At 39.3% G+C, this 25,152-nt stretch overlaps 1 protein-coding gene across 1 annotated transcript in view; it reads left to right on the top strand.

Annotated features, from left to right (window-relative positions):
• Positions 1-25,152, top strand: part of LOC110163268 (eukaryotic translation initiation factor 4 gamma 1-like) — an 85,318-nt gene that overhangs the window by 28,505 nt on the left and 31,661 nt on the right. The window contains 2 exon segments of the mRNA XM_055166795.1: positions 8,278-8,420; positions 24,627-24,719. Coding sequence (XP_055022770.1) covers positions 8,278-8,420; positions 24,627-24,719 — 236 coding nt within the window.

Below are 25,152 nucleotides of genomic sequence, written 5' to 3'. Positions count from 1 at the left end.
TCGTGGCCCTTGTATCGAGATATGTATTGTATCAGAAACACATCACAATATATTATAATAAAAAAGACAAAAAAATATGTAAATGTTAATAGTAAATTCTAAATAAGTCGCAAAAATAGCAACAGACTGGTGTCAAGAAGTCAGCCTCTTGTGTTCCTCCGCCTCTTCCTTGTCCTTTTAAAAGTGCATTTTGTAATTTGTCTTGTGGAGAGCCTGTCAAATTTTGTTTGTGAAGATGTTATTACTTTGTCTTGAGTGTTTCGCAGTATGGTATTAAACCTTCCTATCTTCATGGAGACTGAACCAGAGCAAGTTACAGGTTATATCTGTGGAGAGGTGACCCAACTCAGTCAGAATATCTGTTTTTAAGGTATTTTTGAGCTATAAAACCACCTGTAAATGAATAAATGTAAGGTAGAGCTGTTTAATATCACACTGTGGAACATTCTAAGCAGAGCAATGACATCTCCATAGAAACAAGCAGGCGACAGACCCCCAAGCAAAAAGTGCAGCTTTATAAGTGTTTAAGCCCTGTCAGTCCAAACAGTCCTTTTCACTAGAAGTAAAAAAAACACGCCCCCTGTGTACCAAATCCTGGTTCGCTCAGACTCTGGTGACAGGATATTTTTAAGACGCCCACCCCTCCAGTTGAGTCATCTGGTTCAACTGACCCTGTCCAAACAGAGCACCCCCTCCCTACTCCCTTTGTAACTGCAGCAGTGTCTCCTATCCCCCGTCCCGGAGAGGAAATGGGAGCCACCTGGACCCATACCAAGGCTAATCGCGTTTGTAATCGTGGCTAAAGACTTAATGCAATTTTAGATTTATAATGAAATGCGTTTTTTGTTTATCTTGCTTCCTGTACTGTATTACCGGATACTTTCATAAATTGATCATTCCATTGAAAATACTAAATCAAACTCGTATTGAATCTTCAACAACAAAAATTCAGAAAAAAATAATTGTACTTTTAATACAGTTTTGATGACACACACTCCAACCACTATATATAATGTTAAAAACTACAGTACTTTTTACCCAAAATAACATTTATTGCATCCTCACTGTGAGTGGGCTTGTGTCTCCACAAACTTGACTCATACTTGACCTGGAGAATGGCCTCTTCCTGCTTGTTTCTGTGGAAAATTGCTGTTCCTTTGGCCATAATTTTCCACACTATAGAGTGAAACTTATCTGTGGTGCATTTTCCGAAGTATGGCTTTAACTTTTTTTTTTAAAGGTACAGTAGCTTGCCTGATTCCATGGAAATAGAAAATAAAAATTAAAGTGCAACAGCAAAAGTACTGTATTTTCCGGGCAATAGGGCGCACTTTTAAGCCTCCAACCCCATCAAAAAAACGACTGCACGCCCTATAATCCAGAGCACCCTATACACCAATCCACTCAGGTGTCCCAGCACGACTTCCGTACACTACAAAACTGCAAAACCGCAGTGCACACAAACACACATGGAGCAGACAGCGACCACACAGAGAAAAACACCCACAGACACACTCGTCACTCCATGCCGACGAGGAACGGAACGAACCGAAAAAGCGAGTGCAATGTGTCACTTCTAGACACAACTGAATAACTGAGTCACTGCGGACATGCCAACAATCCGTTGGTCCCAGACAGCACCCTCCCTACACACCACAACTGAACAAAGCCCAGTCACTGTGAACACGACAAACAAACTCCCACTGATCCATCCAACTGTTGTGTTTCGTTTAAAGTCCGGTGCGGTTTATTTGTGAAAAAAGTTTGAAAATTGACCATTTAATGACAGTGCGCCTTATAATCCAGAGTGCCTTATAGTGTGGAAAATACGGTAACCACCAAATGTTAATCAGATAGCGTAATGGTGCTTTTCTTTTTTTTTTTTTTTTTCCTTTTTTCCTTTTTTATTAATTATATCAAGGTAGCGTCTTAAAAGTCTTTAAAAAGGTCTCAAATTTCAAGTTCCTAAATTAAGGCTTTAAAAAGTCTTAATTGCCCGAGTCTTTTTTTTTTTTCCACAAAGGTCTTAAATTTCATTAACCTGTTTTTTTGTATACTCAACTGGGCTAAATGGAGGGAGATAAAAAAAAAACAACAACTTGAAATCACACTCTTAGATTCTAGATATAGTACTAGTAGTTGGTTGGTTGTTTTTAGAATTGGATCTGGTGTTTATCACCCACATAATGAGTGTGATGTTGGTCTTAATTTTCACTTAAGTGGTCTTAAAAAGGTCTTAAAAAGTTTTAAATTTGGGGTTGTCAAACTTGGGGATACCCTGCATATCTATATTTGTATTTTTAATGTAGTGAAAAGGATACAATACAGTTTATTTCATTCAGTGTCATAAAGTTACACATACAAAAAAGAATGCAAAGGAGAGAAAGAAGAATTATCTTATACAATACAGCACATTGTTATGGTTCGTGTCAAACTGGAGTAGTAAAAGATAAAGTTACCACCATGAGTGATACCTAAACCGCTCAGCCAATCTCAGCCGCAATCTGCAGAAAAAGTGAAAGGCGAGGGAGGATTGAGGAAGGTCAGGGGGCGGAGCAAAGCACAGAGACGCTGGAAGAGGCAGGACTCCACTTTTAAAAGCCCTCATTCTGCTCGGGCACCTGTACAACTGACAGGCAAGTTTGGAGAGGGGGTCCCCGCTCTGCCCCCTCTCTCTCGCTCCCTCTCGCTGTCAGTTTAGTTTTACTTTTCAACATGGGAAACCGAGCCTCTCAGGAGCAAGATCAGGAGGACGATGAGGGTAGGTGGTCCTGTCTATGCTTCTTCTCACCTCCCTAAAAACTAACCTCCAGTTTCTAAGACATCTCGACATTTGAACTATCAAGACATTACATAAAAATAAAGTCTTGGCGAACTTTCGGGGGCTCAGGTTCGCCCCCCTCTTTTATCTCCCTTCTACCTTCGCTCCCTTTCGCCCTGGCGCGCGGTCTCTGCTGTGGGTTTTTGACTATATTTAGGCCGTGCTGCGCCTGGTCAACAATGCAGACTCAGTAATGTGAGTTAGACTGAAATGCATGCAGAGGGGGAGAGAGAGGGAGAGTTCACCGGGCAGGAAAAAACAGCCAGGCCTTCGCAGAAAAGGGGGAAAAAAAAGACCATTTACTAGTCGAAGACGTTTTTCAAAATGGGCTGTCACTAGTTGCAGCAGGTAATGTGTCAAATATGTCTGCTGGCTTCTTGGCGTTGTGTTTAAATCTGTTCTTTTTCTTCTTCTTTCTTTGGAAATATGTTGAAAAAGAACTGCTTGTGTATAGCCAGACCTCTTGGGAATACAGTTTTGCAAAGACTCCTATAGACTGCTCCGTCATTGCTTGCAGAGTCTACCTATGGCGTTGATACGTGACTGCTGTGAAGCAAGGGGAGGGGGGGACTCAAAAATATGCAAGATTTATGGAAAAAAATGCACCTCCAATGTGACTTGTCATGTTTGGTTACTGGGTGTGATTGGAGGAAAGGGCAAAACGCGCACAGCTTAGAGGTATGCGAGCTCTTTAAGGAAAGGAAGTCTGCTGTTTACGTCTTACAAAAATATTTAAAACTACTTGATTATCTCGGTAAACGCTTTGGTGAGCTGTCTTTATGAGGAGTCAAGTTTAGTTAAAACAGTGATAGGAAGCAGTCCTCGCCAAATCCGTGTTTTGGAATTCAGGACTCAAACTATGCCGACCATCTTCTGTTCTATCTGGTCTTTATTTACTCAGAGTGACCCCGGCGACCCAGGTCTCTGTCACACTGAGCTTTTTAATGTGAGGCAGGAATTATTAGGTAAACACAGATTGTAGGTTTGCAGATGTGGGCGAAGAATGTTATATTTCACTTATTTAAAATGGAATTAAAGCTGCACTATGTAACTTCTAAGGTGGATGGTTCTCTGGAATATTCCACAGTAGAGAATTGAGCATATCTCCCTTGCATTTGTTCAATTCAAGTGTTTTATAGCTCAAAAAAATCTTAAACAAACTTCAATTCTTACCATGTGCAGTAATCGTTAAGAAGTTGCCAATACCTCGATATATACGCCACGATACGATACATATCTCGATACAGCGAGCTTACGATTCGGTACAATTCAATACGATACGTTTCAAATTAATTCGATGCGGTTCAATAAAAATAAAGCCTAACTCATGGCCGTCTTTGTTAAACCACTTTTTGTGCAAAGTTAATATAAAAGACTCTAATTTTAGTAGGAATGTAACGATATCCAAATCTCTCAGTATGATATTATCATTATATGCATCGATATTTATTGCGATATTTTGGGGAGGCTAATGTAACTGTAGATAGGACATGTTTCTGCTTTTAAAATACCTTGACAAGATTTCGGTGTGAATTATTTCCGTTATAATCCCAAGAATTCAAGTAACAAGCATATCTCTTCATGTTGTTTGCACTGAAATGAATCATGGGATATGTAGTTCTCTATGTATATAAGTTGTTGCTACTGTAAAAACATGTTTTTAAGCAAAAGAATTTGTATTTTGATATATTGTGACACCCCACGATATTATTGTGCAACTTTTCAAGATTGCGGTATCACGATATTTTGGTTATTGTTGCATCCCTAGATAGTAAAATATACCAAAAAATACTCTTGGCGCTATGTCGATACAGCAGCTCATGATATCAATACTGTAGCATCACATTAAACGATACGATATGTTGATATTTTGATATTTTTGTACAGAGATCTGACCATTAACCTGTCTCCATGGTGATTATCGAGTTTATCTCCATACTGTGGAATAATCAATTCAAAACAGAATTATCTTTATAGAGACAAGCAGATGGCAGACCCTCCACCAGAAGTTACACAGTGTACCTTTAACGGATCCAAAATACAAAAATATGCTATGGCTTTAACGGATTTTGCTTGAAGCTTCTGTAACTTGGTCTGGGCAGATTTAACGGGGGGTAATTAGAACAGCTAAAAATGACAAAAATGTTAAGTCAATTAAGTTTTCATAGGTTGGTATGCAGAGTGAAACGTGTATGTGCTGCTGCAGTTTTCAGTTTGTCCTGAAGCCTTTTTCCTTAAATTCCAAAGGTACGTTTTACTCATGTGTATTTTTTTGCTAAAGAAAAAAAAAAAGCTAAATTTTGCATCAGACCAATTAAATAATCAAATAAAAAAAAATTAAAAAAATAGCTATGACCAGCCTATGTAAATTCAATATTTATAGTACACCTTTTAATCTGGTGTGAAATGTCCAACTTAAGTTTGTCTTTCATTGTCCTTCCTTTGCTCTCATTAGTCATATTTATTTTCTTAATATTTTTTAAACCAGTAAACCAGATGTAGTATAGTGTAAAGTAGTGTATAGGCCAGGGGTCTCCAGCCTTTTTCCTCCGGTGAGCTCCTTCACAAAACAAAAATGCCAGAGTGTTTCTCATTTTAGCGGGCGCAGGAAATTGAGGCGATTATAAGAAAGAGGGCGAGCCTTTGGGTACAGTTAGATTCCTATAAAACATGAACCATTGTCTATTTATTCGTGCAGAGTCGGCCTTCAGAATGATACATGTACAATAGTAATAGGCATTTAATTAACCAAATTTTTGTTATTCAGCACAGTGGTGTAATTCCAAAATCCCTTGGTGAGGTACTGGTATTATTTCAGTCATTGAGTCATTATTTATCTTTGAGTCTTTTTGTGAATTCTTCCAGACATGTTTTATTTGTTAACTTGGACAGAGTTCTTCTTATTATTACTTAAATTATTACATTATTAAGACATAAATTGCTTGTCCTTAAAAAATATAGTTAATTTTTTTTTTTCCATAATCATTCAACCAGACTGCAGTGTTCCCTTAGCCTGATTCATCAGCCAGTTTCACTTCCACTTTGTAGAAACCGTCTGACCCCACAGTGTTAGAATTCGTTCGCACGGCTTTAGGCGGGTATTTTTTTTTATTTAATCAATCGCTGCTATTTGGTTGTGATGTATGTAATGCGCCGCAAACGGGGCTAACTGGTATATTAAGCATTTCCCAAATCGCATAGGAAGAAGGACAATAACGTCTTTCCCCTTGATAAAATTCAACAAACATTTTCTTAGTTCCGGCTTTAAATCCTCGATCTCGGGAATCGTTGACAACACTGAATATATGGCTCTTTGCTGATTGGCTGGTGCCCGAACTTGCACTTCCGGGGTTTTTGCGAACCGTCTATTGTATTACGATTCCTGACCTAATCGCTGGAGAGAAATGAAATTGAGCGGAGGCACTAGGTGGCACCAGCCTGGCTAGTGTTCCCTCATATCAAGACTAAACTAAACTTAAGTTGCATTGAGCGATATTACCAAGGACACCACTAGCTCACTCACTTTCATTTCTTCAAACTTCACCTGTACAATTGGGTCAAGTGCGCCCCCTTGCTTTTGTCCATGGAAATGTGGTTCCTTTTGCCATATGTTTTACGTCATATTAGGTAATATTATTTATCCCCATGGAGAATGTTTCAAAGTTTGGTTTTAACTACGGTATTTCCATGGTATCTTGCAGGTGACACTCCACCTCCAGCAAGTTGCACAGTGTTGCTTTAATTTCCGGTATCATAGGCCTGTCATGATAAAAAAAAAAATTGAAGTCTGATCTGTTAGCGCCGCCACCGAGTTACATCAAGTTACACTGAGTTACACCAAGTTACACCAAGATGCCACTGACAGAAAGCAAGATAATCCCAGTGAACCATTTTTAAATAGATAGTATCATTAAAAAAGCCTGAGAATGTACTATTTGTTAGTGATTAGCCAGAGAAGTGACTTGTTCAACCTTTTACAGCTTAAACATGATTATATTACAACAAAAATACCCCAAAATCTCTCCATATTTACAAAGAAATTGTACACAAGACAATATTGAACCCTTAAATATATAGTTCCAGCCTTCATATATTAAACGATAAGTTGTAATACCAACACTCGATAATGCCAAGGTCTGTTAAATAAAGTCTATATATGTTTTGGTATGAGGCTGTCATACAAATCCATGCAAGTCGAAAACAGTTCAAGGCAAAATCGTTGCAGAATATGATTAAAATCCATGAGCACAGAGGTATGGTTAAATTTTTAAAAGAGAAAATCAGAAGTAACATGATGAAATTGTGTTTATCTCCTGGAACAGTTGTACAAAAGACCTTATATCTTGTACCACTCTCTTCCACTTTGAAAAGATGTTTAAATTGGTATTTTTCCAATTTTTAGAATATGATGATTTCATACTCCCAAGAGCGAGAGAGATTTAAGAGCTACTTTTCCCTATTGATTACATTGTACTTTGCCGTGAAATATTGGAAAGGTGCATTCACAAATGTTGAACCTGGTATTTTCAGTCATGGACTAAACCCAAGAACTCACTGTATTACAATATAATTCAGAATATCCAAGTCTTACGATATGATGTTGTCACGGTATGAACCTCACAGTACGATGATTATTGCAATATCTTGGGAAAGCTCACAATATGGTGGGAAGGTTCATGATTACGGATGTAACAATATCCAAACAATATCTTGGTACTATATTTTCACGATATACATCTCACTGTATGATATTTATTGCGATATTTTGTCGAGGCAAACAAAACTGTCAAATTTAATTTTTTCCTCTTAAAATGCCTTGACAAGACTTAATCCGAAGCACTAAGACTTAAAAGTGCTTAGAACTGTTATTTCTTCTTGTAGTCTACACTGAAATGAAGCAAAGGATCATGGTCTATGTAGTTTCTCTGTCTTTTTTAGCTATTGCTGCAGCATAACTCTTAATTTAAGCAAAGAGACTTGTGATTCGATATATTGTGATGGTCCACGATATTATTGTGAGAACTTTGACCATACGATATCACAATATTTCAGTTATTGTTACATCCCTAGAATGTTCCCAAATTAATTTTAGCTGCCAGTCATCTGTGTTGAATAATATTGTCGTGTAGAATGCTGTGATGTCATCTGAAAACCACCAACCAACTACCACTTAGTTTGTACTTTACTTTACTTTATACTTTACTTTATACCGTGCTGTTTTGTTACTTTCTTGTTTGTTTTGTTTTGCTATATTTATGAAGATGCACTAATTTCACGATGATGCAATGACAAAAAAATAAAAGGTAGGCATAATGAGTTCAAGCTTCAGCCTACAGCTTTTCGGTTTGTGTGTGTTAAATATGTTTGTGGAACAATGTCAGATTAAACCTGTGACCGAAATACATAAATGAATCACTCACTCAACCATGCACTGTTTTTGTGTGTCCGTCCTTCAGCTCCAGCGGGCGCGTACTACCCGGCGCAGCAGTTCCCCGCCTCGGTCCAGCCTGCCCAAGTCATCATCAACCCCGGACCCCAACAGCAACAGCCCCCGCCACAGCCCCCTCAGCACATCCCCACCAAACGAGAACGCAAACAGGTACCACCTTTTTTGATTGATTCTCATGTTGTGTATTCCACAAAATACTCAAACGAAACACGTGAAAACCTTTATCATGGCAGCTCAAATCGGAGTGTACCTTTTCCAGGAAGTTTTGCCAGGAACTTTAGCCAGGTCCCCCTTAAAAAAGACTTGTAGACTGCGTAAAGAAGTGGACTAAGGGAGTGTGACATCACCCATAAAGTTCGGCTCCAGTCAAATGAAGTTCACAGAGGCTAACAGTTACAGAAGTGAATTTAGGAATAGGAATTTATTTACATTACATTAATGCTAGGTCCACACTACAACACTCCTGGATTTTTTATTTATTTATTTTTTTTACAGGCTGAAAAAAAATTTGCGTCCACACACGTGTCGGATCAATAAATATTCACGTCCCGACGGCAACAGATGTAATACATCTGCCACACCTGTATGTGGCGCTGTTAACAATGATGATAATATTTAATGCACATCTCACTGTTTTTTGAAATTTTAAGGTAATTTAGCCGATTTTAGATGTATCCCACAAATATGTTTTTATTTAGTTTTTCGTTTTTAGCCATAAGATTTGGATGAGAATTATTAGAATAAATTGGTCTCAAAATCCAACAGTTTAAATACTCGTGTGTAATCTTTGTTATTGATCCATGTGTAATCTGTGGTGTGTGTTGTTAGCGTTAGCAGTGTATCTCAGTTGCTGGGCGACGGGAGCGGCTTCGTAGGCTACACCTGTCACATTTTGGCAATGTTCTTGCGGTCTGTGGAGGCCAGTTCGAGGGCTGCTGCCTTCGCTGCGTCGGAGGACTGTGCCGATGACGGGGTCGTGATGTCATCATTTTCCAAAAGCTGCGATTTGCTTGTCCACACGACAACGCAATGCCAGCGTTCTCAGATTTCTCCACTCTGGAACCCGTTCTCAAAAAACACAGTTTTCGCCCAACCAAAACACCGGCTCCGTGTGGACGAAAGGCCAAAACAAATATAAACTTCTCCATTTCGACCAAAAAATGTTGTGTGGACACGCCCTAAATTGGCAAAACAAAAACACCAGGATCAAGAGTGAGCTAATATGGACATTTTAAGACCAAAAAGACGAAGCTTGCTGCAGCAGTTACAGAGGGAGGGGTGACAATTTTTCAATATAAAGTCTCATACATACAAGCATACATACACACATACATGCATACATACATACCTACATACATACATACCTACATACATACATACCTACATACACACATACATACATACACACATAAATACACACACACATACATACATACCTACATACACACATACAAATATACCTACATACACACATACATACATACACACATACATACCTACCTACATACACACATACAAACATACCTACGTACACACATACATACATACCTACATACACACATACAAACATACCTACATACACGCATACATACATACACACACACATGCACACCATCTCAAAAAATGATGAAATGATGAAAAACTTTTTGGCGCTTCATTGTTCTACTAAATAAGATATTCTATAGTGTTTACCATTGTTCAGTGGTTCATCCTTGAAACATAACTTTATTTGAAATGGAAACTGTTTTATCAGCATTATTTAGTCTTATCTTTGGTGCCTGTTGTTAATAAGTTCATGAGAAAATTCCAGCTTGACACAGCTCTCAGTGACACAACTCCCTCAGTCATTTTACACGTGCCTTTCCTTTAAAGGTTCTATAATACACAGAATGGACTCTTATGAGTTTTAAGCCATGTTAAAATGATGTTACCTCCTCAAAAACATACCTGGAGTTGTGTTTTGTTTCTTTCAATCCTTTATTATTAGTGTTAAACATGTGTGAATGAAGCAAAACACAACTCCAGGTTTGTTTGTGATGAGGAAATTATATCAACATTATCACACAGATTAGGAAATAGTGCAATATTTGAGCTTTGGAGCTGTAGACGGACTAAAAATGCAGGATTGCTCAAACATGTGTGAATGAAACAAAACACAACTCAATTTTTTGATGAGGCAATAACATGGTTTGAAGCTTGAAGAGACTGTTTTGTGTAATATATTTTAAGAGAGACACTGCAGTTGAGCATTTCAGTGTTAGTCGGCCAATTTTGAAATATTGAATGTTGAAATTTACAGGAAGTGGAGAGTTCTAAAATGCATTGACGACATCACACTAGGGAGTCTATCCAAACGTTTAGCACAATTTAAGAAGAAACATATTTTTCTGATACTTTAAACATTAATTCAAGAAAATAAATGTGTTTTCTTCTATTTTTATTTGTTAATATTAATTGTTAATATAGTTAAAAAAAAATTTCTGTGTACATTAGAGGAGTTTTAAACCACTGTATAAGATCATTGCGAGGTTAACATTTAAGGCATTCCTTAGCCGGATATCATAATTTCCAAGTAGGAAGTAAAATTTTAAACCTAAAATGTGGCCAAAGTGGGAAAAGCTGACCGTATTTTCCGCACTATAGGACAGTCTGGATTATAAGGCGTCTATTTTCGAACTTTTTTCACAAATAAACCGAACCGGACTTTAAACGAAACACAACAGTTGGATGGGTGAGTGGGACTTTGTTTGTGGCGTTCACGGTGACTCTTTGCTTTGTTCAGTTGTGGCGTTTAGGCAGGGTGCTGTCTGGGACCGCTGGATTGTCGGCGTGTTCGCAGTGACTCAGTTGTTCAGTTGTGGATAGAAGTGGCACATAGTGTTCGCTTTTTCGGTTCATTCCTCCGTTCCGTTCCTCATCGGCGTGGAGTGATGAGTGTGGCTGTGGGTGTTTTTTGCTGTGTGGTCGCTGTCTGCTCCATGTGTTTGCGTGTTCTGCGGGTGGTGTGGCTTTGTAGTTTACTAAAGTCGTGCTGGAACACCTGAGTGGATTCATGTATAGGGCGCTCTGGATTGTGGGGCGCATGGTCGTTTTTTGATGGGGTTGGAGGCTTAAGAGCACGCCCTGTAGCCTGGAAAATACGGTAATCGTAAATGTAGAGCTGGGTATCATTAAGAAGTTGCCGATACGATACACATCTCGATACAGTGCACTTTCGGTCCGATACGATATATTTCAAATTGATTCGATGCGATTCAATAAAAAAAATAATCCAAATCATGACTATCAAGTCTTTGTTAAACCACTTTTTGTCCAAAGTTTATATAAAACACACCCATTTTAATCATCAGAACAGTGAAAATGTCAAATGTGTTGCACAAATGAGTTTCCTTCCTCTAAACAAGCAACAAAACTGTAGCTCTGTAACAAAATAATTTAGTAAAATATACCAAAAATACTCTTGGTGATATATTGATACAGCAGTCCCTGATATCATCACATTAAACGATACGATATATTTATATTTTTGCACACCGCTACTTAAATTTAAATGTAAGTTTTTGTAAAAAAAATGAGTAGTTCAACCTGTTATAGACACTTGAAGTCATCCTTAAAGGTGCATTGTGTAACTTTTCTGCTGGATGGTCCCTCAAATACTTTTCTTGATTTAAATGTTATTGCTTTATCTGGAATGTTTCAAAGTATGGCATTAAACCTTTCTGTCTTCATGGAGACCAAACCAGCCCAAAATCCAGGTCAGATCTGTGGAGAGGCGACCCCGCTCACCGTCAGAATGCCTGTTTTTCTCTGTATTTTCGAGCCGTAAAACCACCTGTAATCGAAGAAATGCAGGGTAGAGCTGGTTAACATCACACTGTGGAACATTCCAGGCAGAGCAGTGACATATCCATAGAAACAAACAGGTGACCCTCCGCTGAAAAAGTTGCACAATGCACCTGAAGTAGACTGAAGTGGCTGAAGTAGATATCTGTGAACATGACCTTAACTTGCTCCTCGGGTCCTGCCACATACGCTGTCAGTGTAGAGTTTCCTTTGCTCTCTGAACTGTTGCGTAGCTCGTGTTTCTTGATCTGTTTATGTCACACACACATAGTCCAAGAGTTTTTACGTCGTCTTATCTTTAAGTCAGCCTTCATAACCGCCCTTATATATCCTGCAAGTTTGACATTCCGCTATCCGCGTTATGGATCAACAATTTGCGAATTATGTTCAATTTTGTTATTTGTTTATATTTTTTAACTACAATTTTAATTTGATCTATTTCTTTATTTCAAGATTATTACTTCAAGAGTATTTTTTCCTCAATCCACGTTATTTATCTGTGTCCAGGAACATTAAAAGGTCCATACTATGCTATTTTCTGATCTATGTTATAATGTCGTTTCCTCATCAAAAACATACCTGAAGTAGGGGTGTAACGATATCCAAGTCTCACGATTCGATATTGTCACATTTAAGGAATTCCCTAACCTGATATCATAATTTCCAACTAGGAAGTAAAATTTTAAACCTAAAAAGTGGCCAAAATACAACATGCTTAATCTTAAATGTAGGGCTGAGTATCATTAAGAAGCTGCCGATATGATACTTTGATACGTAGGCTATGATACGATACATATCTCGATACAGTGCACTTTCCGTTGGATATGATATTTCAAATTGATTTGATGCGGTTCAATAAAAATAATGTCCAATTCATGGCTGTGATACTAGAAGTGTTTGTTAAACCTTTTCTTGTGCAACTAACATCGTCTGCTCATTTATTCACCAACCTCAACATTCTTAATATTTATCAAATTAGTATTTTTATGTATAAAATTGTTTATAATTCAACAACTATCCCCAAACATTACACATTTTATTTTAAAAACAATGCAGAGATTCATAGATACAAAACTTTAATTTTCATGTTCCAAAATTTGTCACATCAAGAGCTCAGTTTTGCCTACGATACATAGGCTGTAAATTCTGGAGCCAGTTTTCACATCTAGTTAGTGACGGCAGATCAGAGGTGTTGTTTAAAAAGAGTTTTAGGAAATGTTTGATATTTTGTGCTAATGTGTGATAATCTTTCAATTGTGGATGTTTCATTGTGTTTTAATCTATATAAGCCCTATTGAGTTTTTTGCCTCTTTCGGCACCTACTTTTTATCTAGTGTGTTTCTTTTTATTGTCATGTTATATGTGCAAAATAAATAAATAAAATAAAAAATAAAATAAACAAAGTGAATATGAAATGAAACACAAACATTTTAATCACCAAAAGAGTGAAAATGTCAAATGTGTCGCATAAATGAGTTTCCTTCCTCTAAACAAGCAACAATATGAACCGCACAGTACGATATTTATTGCGATATCGTTTGAAAGCTCACGATACGGTGGGAAGGCTCACGATTAGAGATGTAACAATATCCAAGCCTCTCGGTGTGATATTTTCACGATATACATCTCACTGTATGATATTTATTGCGATATTTTGTGGAGGCAAACAAAACTGAATATGCGACTTTTTCCTCTTAAAACGCCTGGACAAGACTTAATCCAAAGACTTAAAAGTGCTTAGAACTGTTATTTCGTCTTGTAATCTACACTGAAATGGAGCAAAGGATCATGGTCTATGTCTTTTTTTAGCTATTGCTGCACCATAACTATGAATTTAAGGAAAGAGACTTGTAATTTGATATATTGTGATGATACGATATCACAATATTTTGGTTATTGTTACATCCCTCACCTGAAGTTGTTGTTTTTGTTTGAAACACAAGCCCTGCATATTTAGGCTGAGCAAATACACTCTATTCCACCTGGTGATGTCATGCGGTAATACAGGAAGTGCTCCACTGTGTTTTTAAACTCCATACGCCTTCACTAGAATCATTTGGATCATTTTAGCCCTGAAATTGCATGTTCCTACTGCACAAAAGGTAAAACGTGGCTGTTAACTTGAAAACGAACACTTCAGGTAACATGATAACATAGCTAAACTCTCACAAGAATCAATTTGGCGTAATATGGGACCTTTTAACATATGAGCGAGAATTCTGCAGCTGTTCGTAGAAATCTAAAGTGCTGGGTTAGCAGTTTTGTCACAGACCTCATGGAGACAGGATATGTGCTGGTTTACACAGGACATTATATCACGTTTTGAAATTGCCAACCTTGCAGTGGTGGCAAATGGAACAGGTTTGCTTGCTTCTTTCTTCTCCTTTTGAAAATTTCACTTGGGCTTGATCTAGTTTTGGACCACTGTGTTTTAGTCCCCGTTTCGTCCTTATCGCAGATTGCATTTCCTGTTAATTCCTTTTCTATCAACAGTGTTTTTTGCCATGTTCCTTGCCAATGCCCAATCTTGTCTTGATCCCTCAGACCGAGGGGGATTACCATGTGCCGGACAGCAGTGTCTCTAGTACTTATTGTTGTGCTGTCCTTGGGCAAGACACGTTCCTGCATTCCACTTGCATGTACGCGTCTGGAAAAGCACTGTGTAATACTGTACTTGTGCTTTATTCATATTATTTAATGAAGATATTGCCGTATTTAAAAGGCCCATATTACTTAAAATTGTCTTTTGTGAGCTTTTAGGATGTTGGATTGTTGTTACGTCCTCAAAAACATACCTGGAGTTGTGTCAAAATGGCCTGTTCCACCCTGTGATGTCATGTCAAGGGGTAGTTTTCAAGTTAACAGCTCCTTTTACCTTTTAGCGTATTTTTCGGACTATAAGTCGCTCCGGAGTATAAGTCACACCAGCCAAAAAATACATAATGAAGAAGAAAAAACATACATAAGTCATACTTTTTGGGGGAAATTTATTGTTATAAAATCAGAGACCAGGAACCGACATTTTATCTTGAAAGTAAAGTTATAGTAATAACAATAGAAGAGAGAACAACAGACTGAATAGGCGTCTGGTATGATAACCTAACATATGAACAGTTCTTCAGATAATTATAGCATAAACAACATAACACAAGTTTACCAAACTCTCCATCTTACTCCAAATCACTAAATCCATTGAATTCTTCATCCTCGGTGTCACTTCTGAACAACTCCACGACCTCTGGAGGTAAACAGAGCGCCACTTCCTCTTCTGTGTCGCTGTCGTCAGACTCAGCATCAGTTCCAGTTAGAATTATTCGGGTCTTTCTGAATCCCGACAGGATGGTTTCGGTGTCACTGAAGTTCAGGCTTTGTCCATCCATTCAGTAACTTCCAGGAATGTTGCTCAGCTGCATATTTCACTACTTGCAGCTGGACAGTGGCTTTTTCTGCAGGAGACATGCGCAGAAAACTGACACACAGGCCTAGAGCCTCTCGCGGCTGTCAGTGTGAAAATTTTAATATATAAGTCGCACCGGAGTGTAAGTTGCAGGAAACACCCAAACCATGAAAAAAGTGCAACTTATAGTCAGAAAAATATGGTAGTTCAGTAGAGATTCCGGCAGACTTATCCAAATGATTCTAGTGAAGCTGTATGGAGTTTAAAAACACAGAGGAGCACTTACTGCATTACCACATGACATTACAAGGTGGAATGAGTTTTCAGATTGAGAGAAGAGTGTGTTAAACATGTGTGAATGAAACAGAACACAACTCCAGGTCTGTCTGTGATGAAGAAACAACTTTTACAATTATAGCATAGCTGAGAAAATAGAGCAATATCAGACCTGTAAGTGTTAAGACTATTTTCACGTGTATTTAAATTCAGATCTACAGACGTGAATACACCAACCCTCTCAGTTCTCGACCTACATATTGCCTGAATACCTGTGCTCTTTTATGGGGAGCTTGGTTCTTATCAGCGCCTGTGGTCGTCTGGGGAGGACTTTGAACTGTTCCCCTGGGCCCTGACCCCGGCTCCAACACAGTCTGCCACACAACCCACGCAAGTTCAACAAATGCCTCTAAACGAGCTCTGAAAAGGACAGACAACTCACTAAACTGGTTTCAAATGGGAGACTTTAAAACACATAGCAGCAGCAGCTTATGATACACTGAAAACTGGATTCTTGGATTCTGGCAGTTGAACAATTTGGGAAATGCATCAGTTATCCATGTTCTCTCCAAGTTGCTATTTAAAAAGCTATTTTCTGATGTTGTTTCCTCATCACAAACAGACCTGGAGTTGTGTTTTGTTTCATTCACTCGTTTAACACACAAACCCTGCAGATTTAGGCTGAGTTCTTCTCTCAAACTGAAAACAGACTGTTCCACCTTGTGATGCCATATGGTTATACAGGAAGTGCTCCACTGTGTTTTTAAAGAGTTCAACAAATGCCTCTAAATGAGCTCTGAAAAGGACAGACAATTGACACGACTGGTTTCAAATGTGAGACTTTTGAAACAGAAAGCTGCTGCAAAGTACAATGATATAATAATACAATAATAACTTGGCTCATCCGTACGTCTGTCTTTCCTTTTTCCGAGCAAAACGTGTCTTATCCCAGTGCAGCTTTATTGTATTGTGTAAAGAAGTGTACGATTAGCATTACCATGACGGCAAAACTCTGCTCTGACCTCTCAAAGTTCTGAAAAACGCTCAGTCAAAGGTCTCAGTGCAGTTTCACAGCAGGACTGGTCAGATATTGTCAGCAGATCTGTGTAAGGGCAGTTTGAGGAGAGGAACAGCCCCCAGGACAAAAGTGTCCCTCCTCTGTGTCCTCTGTGCCCTGAAGCCCCAGGGCAGAGCCACGTGAACACAACAGGAAAGCCTCTTTTAGAATAGAATAGAAAAGAAAAGAAAGTCTGTATTGTCATTTTACACACGATAATGAGATGCAGATGTTGGAAACCAATGTCCAGTAAGTCAGTACATCATACAGTTGTAGTGAATATTAAAGTCCATTTGACGTACAAGATGTGAAAACACATACAAATAAACACAAAAAAAAAAAAAAAACCCACACAAAAAAGGTGCACAGATAGAGAGCGCTGTAAGCCGCTCGTCTGTTTTTCATATTTTAAGAAAAAAATGAATAAAAATCAGGTATAGTGCCTTTAATTATTTGAAACTTTGACTCGTCTAATCAAACTTGTGACTTGAATACATTATCTAATATCTTGGATACTACAGGGATACTTGTTAGTCCGATTCAAAGATTGAAAGATGCATTGTATCATTTTTCTGGTGGAGGGTCCGTCAAATGTTTTTCTACATGGATATTAGGGCTGAGTATCATTCAGAAGTTGCTGATACAATACATACCTCGATACATAAACGATAACAGTGAGCTTATGATTCAATATGATTCAATACAATCTATTTCAAATCGATTTTGATATGGTTCAATAAAAAATAAAGACTAAATCATGGCTGTGATTAGGGATGGGTATGATTAGTCGATTAATCGATAATTGATCATTAAGAATTTCGTCGATTACATTAATTTTTAATCGACAAACCGAATGTAGGTTGCTGTGCATAGCGTAGGGTGACCAAAAGTCAGTTTTTCCCCGGACATGTCCGTTTTCCATGTCCTATCCTGGCCGTCCGGGCTGTTTTTTTATAAAGTGATGCAAATGTCCGGGTTTTCATTACCGCTCATTGGGCCATTAAACTGAGCATCTCTCGTAGCGTCTGTAACTCAGAAGGAGCGAGCAGACACAAACAGTCGGTCAGCCTGCAACATGCCGAAGCACAAATGTGTATTTAACGATGATTTGTACAAGGAATTCCCTGCTTTCCGTCCTGGTCGAGATAAGTGGGAGTGGGTGCACAGTGTACAAAGCAGCACATATGTTTCGGTGTCCAGTGGTGGTGCCAGGAACCTCAAAGCACCAGGACACCGAAAAACATGAAAAAGCTTTGCCAGGTGACACATTCTAATCTCAAACGGGCTGATGTGGCTCTAGAGTCGTTACGGTTTATATGTCGTAAAGTTGAGTTTATTTATGCAGATTAGTAGTGCAGATAGTAATAATAATGATGATAATTCTAATATAAAAACGTTAATGATTAACCAATAATCGATCGTTAAGAAAATTTTATAGAATGCCCATCCCTAGCTGTGATACTAAAAGTCTTTGTTAAACCAATTATTTTCTCATTTTAATCATCAAAACAGTGAAAATGTCAAATGTGTTGCATAAATGAGTTTTCTTCCTCTGAACAAGCAACAAAACTGCAGTGCTGTAACAAAATAATTTAGTAAAATATACCAAAAAATCCTCTTGGCGATATATCGATACAGCAGCCCATGATATTGATACTGTATCATCACGTTAAACGATACCATATATCGATATTTCAATATTTTTGCACACCCTTAATGGAGATATTATTACTATGGCTAGAATGTTTCACAGTATGTCATTAAATCTTTCTATCATCATGGAGACTAAACCGGATCTGTGGAGAGGCGACTCCGCTCAGAGTCAGACTGCCTGGTATTTTTGAGTCAGAAAACCACCTGTAATAGATTAAACGTGAAAATGTGAAGTGGAGCTGTTTAATGTCACACTGTGAGACATTCCAGGCACATCGATGACATCTCCGAGGGAAACAAGCAAGTGACGGACCCCCAGTCGAAAAGTTACACCGTGCGTCTTTCTTTAACACAAGAACTGCACGTTAGACCGAAACTTTATTGACGAAGTGAAAGCTAAGAGAATGTATTTCCATTTGAATCCTTTGGCACGGAGTCATCGTTCTGGGCTTTCAATGTTACTTCCAGATGTAGCTTTCGTTTGATTCTGCTTAAGTCACATTCTGTTCGGGCGGCTTCAGCACCGCTGCTGCGCCGGCTGTAATCTCGAGCCGTGTGCGTGATCTTATGTCATGCTTATTGCCCCACACTGCAAACATTTTACCCTTTCAGCCCCTCTGCAGCTCCCGACCACCGAACTGCATAAATCCGATGTGAAAAAAAAAAAAAAACGGAGAGGGGAGGGGAGGGCAGGGGAGCGGAGGAGGGGGGTGAACGACATGTCAGCACATAGCTCAGCTCCACGTGGCCATAGGTCCCCTCCCACTGCCGAGCGGAAGGGCTTAGCAACCACTCTTCCTCTGGCTTCTCTCTCCCCCTCCCTCTCTCTTTCTCTCTTTCTGCCTCCCCTCCTCTCTCTCTCTCGCTGTCTCTCTCCTTCTCTTTACTTTCTCACTAATTCTCCCTCCCAAGCTCTGTCTATCTCTCTCCCTTCTCCTCCCGCCTGTCTCTCCTCCTCCTCTTTCTGTCTTTCTGTGTCTCTTTTCTCTTTCACTATCTCTCCCTTCCTACCTCTGTCTGTCTCTCTCTCCCTGTCTCTCTCTTCTCTCTCTTCTCTCTATCTCTCCCTCACTCTCCCCTCTCTGTCTCTCCTTCTGCCCCTCTCTCACTCTCCTGTCTTTCTCTCATTCTGTCTCTCCCACTTTTCTCTCTCACTGTCTCTTTCCTCCTACCTCTGTCTCTCTCTCTTTTCTCTCTCACTATTTCTCCCTTCTTAGCTCTGTCTGTCTCTCTCTCTCTCTCTCTCTTTTCTCTCTCACTATCTCTTCCTCCCTACCTCTGTCTTTCTCCCTCACTCCCCCCGCTCTGCCACTCCTTCTGCCCCTCTCTCACTTTCCTGTCTTTCTCTCATTCTGTCTCTCCCACTTTTCTCTCTCATTATCTCTCCCCCCGTACCTCTGTCTATCTATCTCCCTCTTTTCTCTCTCTGTCTCTCTCTATCTCTGTCTGTCTCTCTCCCTCTCTTTTCTCTCCCACCATCTCTCCCTCCCTAGCTCTGTCTGTCTCTCCCCTCTCTCGCTCGTTCTGTCTCTCTCTCCCCTTCTCCTCTCTTTCTCTCTTTCTGTCTCTATCTCTTTTCTCTCTCACTGTCTCTCCCTCCTTAGCTCTGTCTGTCTCTCTCCCTCGCTCCCCCCTCTCTGTCTCTCCCTCTGCCCCTCTCTCACTCTCCTCTCTTTCTGTCTCTCCCTCTTTTCTCTCTCACCATCTCTCTCTCCCTCCCTACCTCTGTCTGTCTCTCTCCCCCTCTCTTTCTCTTCTCTCTTACTATCTCTTACTATCTTCTCACTCGCCACTCTTTCTCTCTTTCTCTCTCCTGATCTCTCCCTCCCTCCCTACCTCTGTCTGTGTCCCTCCCTCGCTCGCTCCTTCTGCCACTCTCTCTTTCCTTCTGTCCCCCCTCTCTCCCTTTCTCTCTCTCTCTCCCCCCTTCTGCACACCCTCTCTCTTCTTTTGCCCCTCCTCTCTCTCTCTTTCTCCTTCTGCCCCTCCTCTCTCTCTCTCTCTCTCCTTCTGCCCCTCCTCTTTCTCTTCGTCTCTCTTCCCTCTCCACCAGAGGAGTGACGGGTGTCTTTCTCTCCAATGTGACAGCACTATCCTGGAGAAAAGTGGGAGTTTCCGCTCTGGCCCTTACAGATTTAATAACTTTTTTTTTTTTTTTTTTTTTTTTTTTTTTTTTTTTGCTCTTCCCATCCCGTGCCCCTCCTTCGCGCACAAGCCCACAAGCCCTTTTAACTAACTGTTTCTGAGGGCGGGGGTGCACATTCCAATACCATTGCTTTACAAGGCCAGTCACTTTATGCTTTTTTTCCCCTCTCTCTCTCTCTCTCTCCCTCCTCTCTCTCCTCTCTCTCTTTTCTCTCTCTCTTTCTGTTGTGAGAAAGTAGGGAGGGACAGTCAGGCTAGTTGGTAGTTAGCTCGTGCGCCGCTGTCAACTTTTAAAACCCCGACCAGGCTTGCGCACGGCGGTTCGAGCTGCGGCACCCTGATCGCACCGGCCATGTTTCCGCCGAGCTGAGTTCTGCGGCGTCCAAAGTCCAGGCGTTCGAACCCGAAGTCCTTGCTATGACTGCTAACGCCGGTCCCGGGGGCATTTTTTGACACACACACGTTCCGTCAGGTAAGAACCGGTCATGGATTCGGATCACGACGTTGACAGAGGAGAAGAAGGAGGAGGAGGAGGAGAGGGGAGGAGGCCGTGCAGAGTTTTGTTTTGCGCGGAGTAGTTGAGTAGTTGGTTCTAGTTCATACCAGTTTAGTGACATGCGCTGACTACTTTGGGTAAGCATTTCGAGCGTGAGTGAGAGAAAAGCGGAGAATAGAAGACACGTGTTTGCAGTGGACACAGAGGCACTCCTTTATGTTAAGTTTTTCCATTTCTTGCACAGTAGCAGAAGCAACAGAAGAAGAAGAAGAGGAAGAATGACTAAACACAGGATCAAACCAAAGGCCTAGTCACGTTTGGCAAATGTTGTTGTTAATTAGATGGTAGTTAAAGGTGCATTGTGTGACTTTTTCTTACTTACTTTTCTCCATGGAGACTTTATTGCTTTGACTGGAATGTTCCGTGGTATGACATTCAACATATCCGTCTAACATTTATTCATTACCTGCTGTTTTTATTGCTGAAAAATGCAATACTTCCTTCTGTGAATAGAGGCGCCTCTCCACAGATGTGAACTGTAATGTAACGTAGCGCTGTAATCTGCTCGTCTCTGTCGTGATAGACAGCTTTTATCCGTGGATTCCAGACAAAGCGGTGACATTTCCACGGGCACAAACAGGTGGCAGACCCTCCAACAGAAATGTTACGCAGTGCACTTTAATATAAAATCCTGTATGAATGAGGACGTGTTATGGAGCGTGCTAATCTTGGAGCAAAGAACTACGGGAAGTATGCACTCCAGATTTCTCTAATCTGGCCTAGATTTAAAAACTTAAATCAGGTTATTCATCTTGTTTTCAGATTTATTTTGGTTCTGGTTCTAAATTGGATTAATTCTAGTCTAGAGGTAGTTTATTTATATATAGTTTTATTTTTTATTTTCTGTTCATGCTGCATGATAATTTCACTACTTTTAAATCATTTTCTGGTACATTTAAGTCAGGGGCTCAACAGCTCAACAGCGCTGCCTCTAAAATAAAATTGTATTATGTTGCTATTCTTTTTTAATCACCCTTTAATTTATATTGATTTAAAAATGACAATATCTTAAAAATATATTCATTATACATGAGGTTTAGATAACCAATTTTAGATGAGCGAGCTGTTTTTTTTTTTTGTTGTTTTTGCTGACAGTTTATGCAAATGAACCATGTGGTTTCAAGTTTCGTGTATGTAAACAAATGTGTGCAAAGCTGAATTATATTATCAGTCGGGCTGATGTGGCTCTATAGTGGTTATGTGGTTATGGTTTATATGTTGCAAAGTTGAGTTTATCTATGCAGAAGATTTTAATTAAGAATCTGCTGCAGTGTAGAAAGTGTACAGTAGTCTTTGAAAACATTGGGTTTGATCTGTGCAGTGGATTGTGGGATATCTCATAGCTCCTTACCGCTGGTTAGAACCTCCTGAGCTTCCTCTGCTAACGGAGCTCACGGTTGTTTGTATTTTTCCTGGTTTATTAAATATATAATTTTTTGAACTTGCACATGTGCAAGATTATATCAAGAAACCAGGACACTGATGTGCATTTAAACACACTCATAGAAGCAATGATGGAGAAAATTCAGTCATCCAAGCTGCTTCTTCAATTTTCCAGAACTGAAGAAACATCTTCAACCAAACTAACTTTTGTCCAGTCGACAAACTGAATTTTTGCCTCGCCACTGTACTTAAAAATTTAACTGAGATGAATAAAGTGTTGAATATTGATCTGATCTGTTTTCCACCTTGAAGTCATTGATAATGATTATTGTGAGAAATTATTAATGTGATCAGTGTCTTCACGTAGATGATTATCATTATTTATAATGTATAACTAAAGGCAAACTGAGCAAATGTGTTATTTCAGAAGAACGAATCAAACTGGTAGCCCTTTGTATGACTTGAGTGTTTTATCTTAAATTTTGGACAAGCTTTTTTGCAGTTTGGGATTTTTGTATTGGTCTGCTCAGAAAAGTTTTAAATGTGCACTATGAACTGAAACCTGGATACTTGGTTAATTAGTGCATTTCTAAAATTTTTCAACTGCCAAAATTAAAGTTCTTAAAAGGTCCGTATTGCACTATTTTCTTGATCTATGTTATAATCATAGACTATATATAGAAAAATGGACATAACTAACTCTCAAGTCGCCGCGTTTTGAATAGGAAGTTGGCATGTGGGCGCTTCTGAGTCCTACTGACCCTGATTCCCATTGACTTGCATTAGAATATTGTCGTCCCTCTCTCTGTAACTGCTTTAATGAGCCTCGTCATTTTGGTCTTAAAATGTTCGTGTTAACCCGCTCGACGTGATCCTGGTGTTTTGATTCTGACATGATTCCTGTTGGCTATTTTGTCCATAATTAATTCTATTCCTAATATGGAGCTTTCCTGTAACCACTAACATCACAAGCTTCATCTGACTGGAACTGAACACTGTGGGTAACGTCACAATCGCTTAGTCCACTTGTATTGTAGTTTCCTCTACACAAATATACCTGGAGTTGTGTTTTTTCATTCGCACATGTTTAACACACAAATCCTGCATATTTAGGCCAAGTTCTCAGCTCCACTGTGTTTTTAAACTTATTTACACCTTCACTAGAATCATTTGGATCATTTCAGGCCTGGAATTGCCAAACTCTAACCCAGGGGTGGGCAATTTTTATTTTTTATTTTTCCGTGGGATCACATGAGAAACAGAAAATATTGTGGAGGGCTGGGCCAAAATGTTTAACTCAATTCTGTATAATATAATATTAATTGTATTTCTTTACAAAAAGCAGTAAATAACATTGTTTTTATGGACTAGTCAGACTGGTACAAGTTTATGTTATGACTAAGCAATGAAAAAGTGACGCTGCTTTATAAAAATGACATAAAAAAAAAACACCTAAAATAAAAGCAGTGCAACTTTAGTCCATGCATGAGGTAAAAATGATAAAATATGTTTATTTTGTCATTTTAAATGAGCTTAAACTGGCTGGTCAGAGTCAACCAAAGCACTGTTTGTGGCACGGGAGCTTTACAATGCCCAGGTTTGCTCTAAACTAAACTAAAGGTAAAAGGTAGCTGTTAAATGAAAAGCTACCACAGCATGACATCACAAGGAAAAGAGCATTTTAAGCTTTGAAGATGTAGAATGACTAATAACGCAGGATTATTCAAACGTGCGAATGAAACAAATCACAACTCTGGGTGTGTTTTTGACGAGGTAACAGCATTATAACATGGCCAGAAGAATCTAGAATCTAGGACCTTTAGCTCTAAGTAAAGTCTCTAGAGCGCAGTTAGCAGCAGTGGAATTTTTATGGTGGTCATTGTTGTTTCAATCTTGACGCCTTCAATCAATACAAGACGGTGACAATGCGACAAGAGGAAGCCAGAGAATGTGACTTGAACAACATTGTCAAATTCCTTTAATTTTTTTGAACAAACACGCATTTTTCTACTGTGTGGACTAAGCTGTCCGCTCTCTCCTCCACAGATCAGGATAAGAGACCCAAACCAAGGCGGCCGCGACATCACCGAGGAGATTATGTCTGGTGGGCGAAGTGGCGCGACTCCAACTCCACCACAAGTAAGTCAAAGATGTGTCAAAACTAGAGACGAAACAATAACCGAAATATCGTGGTCTCTCGTCGTTATAAGTCTTTCAGTAATATCATGGGCTATTGCAGTATATTGAATCTAAAGACTCTTTGCTTAAAGGGACAGTCCAGAATTTTGGACATAGAACCTCATTTCCTAGACCCTGTTTACACTGAAACGAATCCATGTATCACTGTATTGGAAACGATCTTCGTCCAAACACGTTGTTTCTGTGTCCTTCCTTATCCTTACCCTTCCCTATTCACACAGCTTTGAGCATATTTGTTTACGTTTTATGCGCTGATGTGTTTCAGTTTCTGTCGGACTAAAGGATACGACTCTGTGGAAGATGAGTGTTCTTTCTGTGACAGAGGGGTGTTCTGCTGATAGTGAATCTGTGCTGTGTTTCTATTGCATTGGAG

The sequence above is a fragment of the Boleophthalmus pectinirostris genome, unplaced genomic scaffold, assembly GCF_026225935.1.
Source record: "Boleophthalmus pectinirostris isolate CB_2022bp ecotype Guang Dong unplaced genomic scaffold, ASM2622593v1 HiC_scaffold_9, whole genome shotgun sequence".
Lineage (NCBI taxonomy): Eukaryota > Metazoa > Chordata > Actinopteri > Gobiiformes > Gobiidae > Boleophthalmus > Boleophthalmus pectinirostris.
The sequence above is the reverse complement of the archived record's forward strand: the minus strand, read 5'-3'. Positions and strand labels throughout refer to the sequence as shown.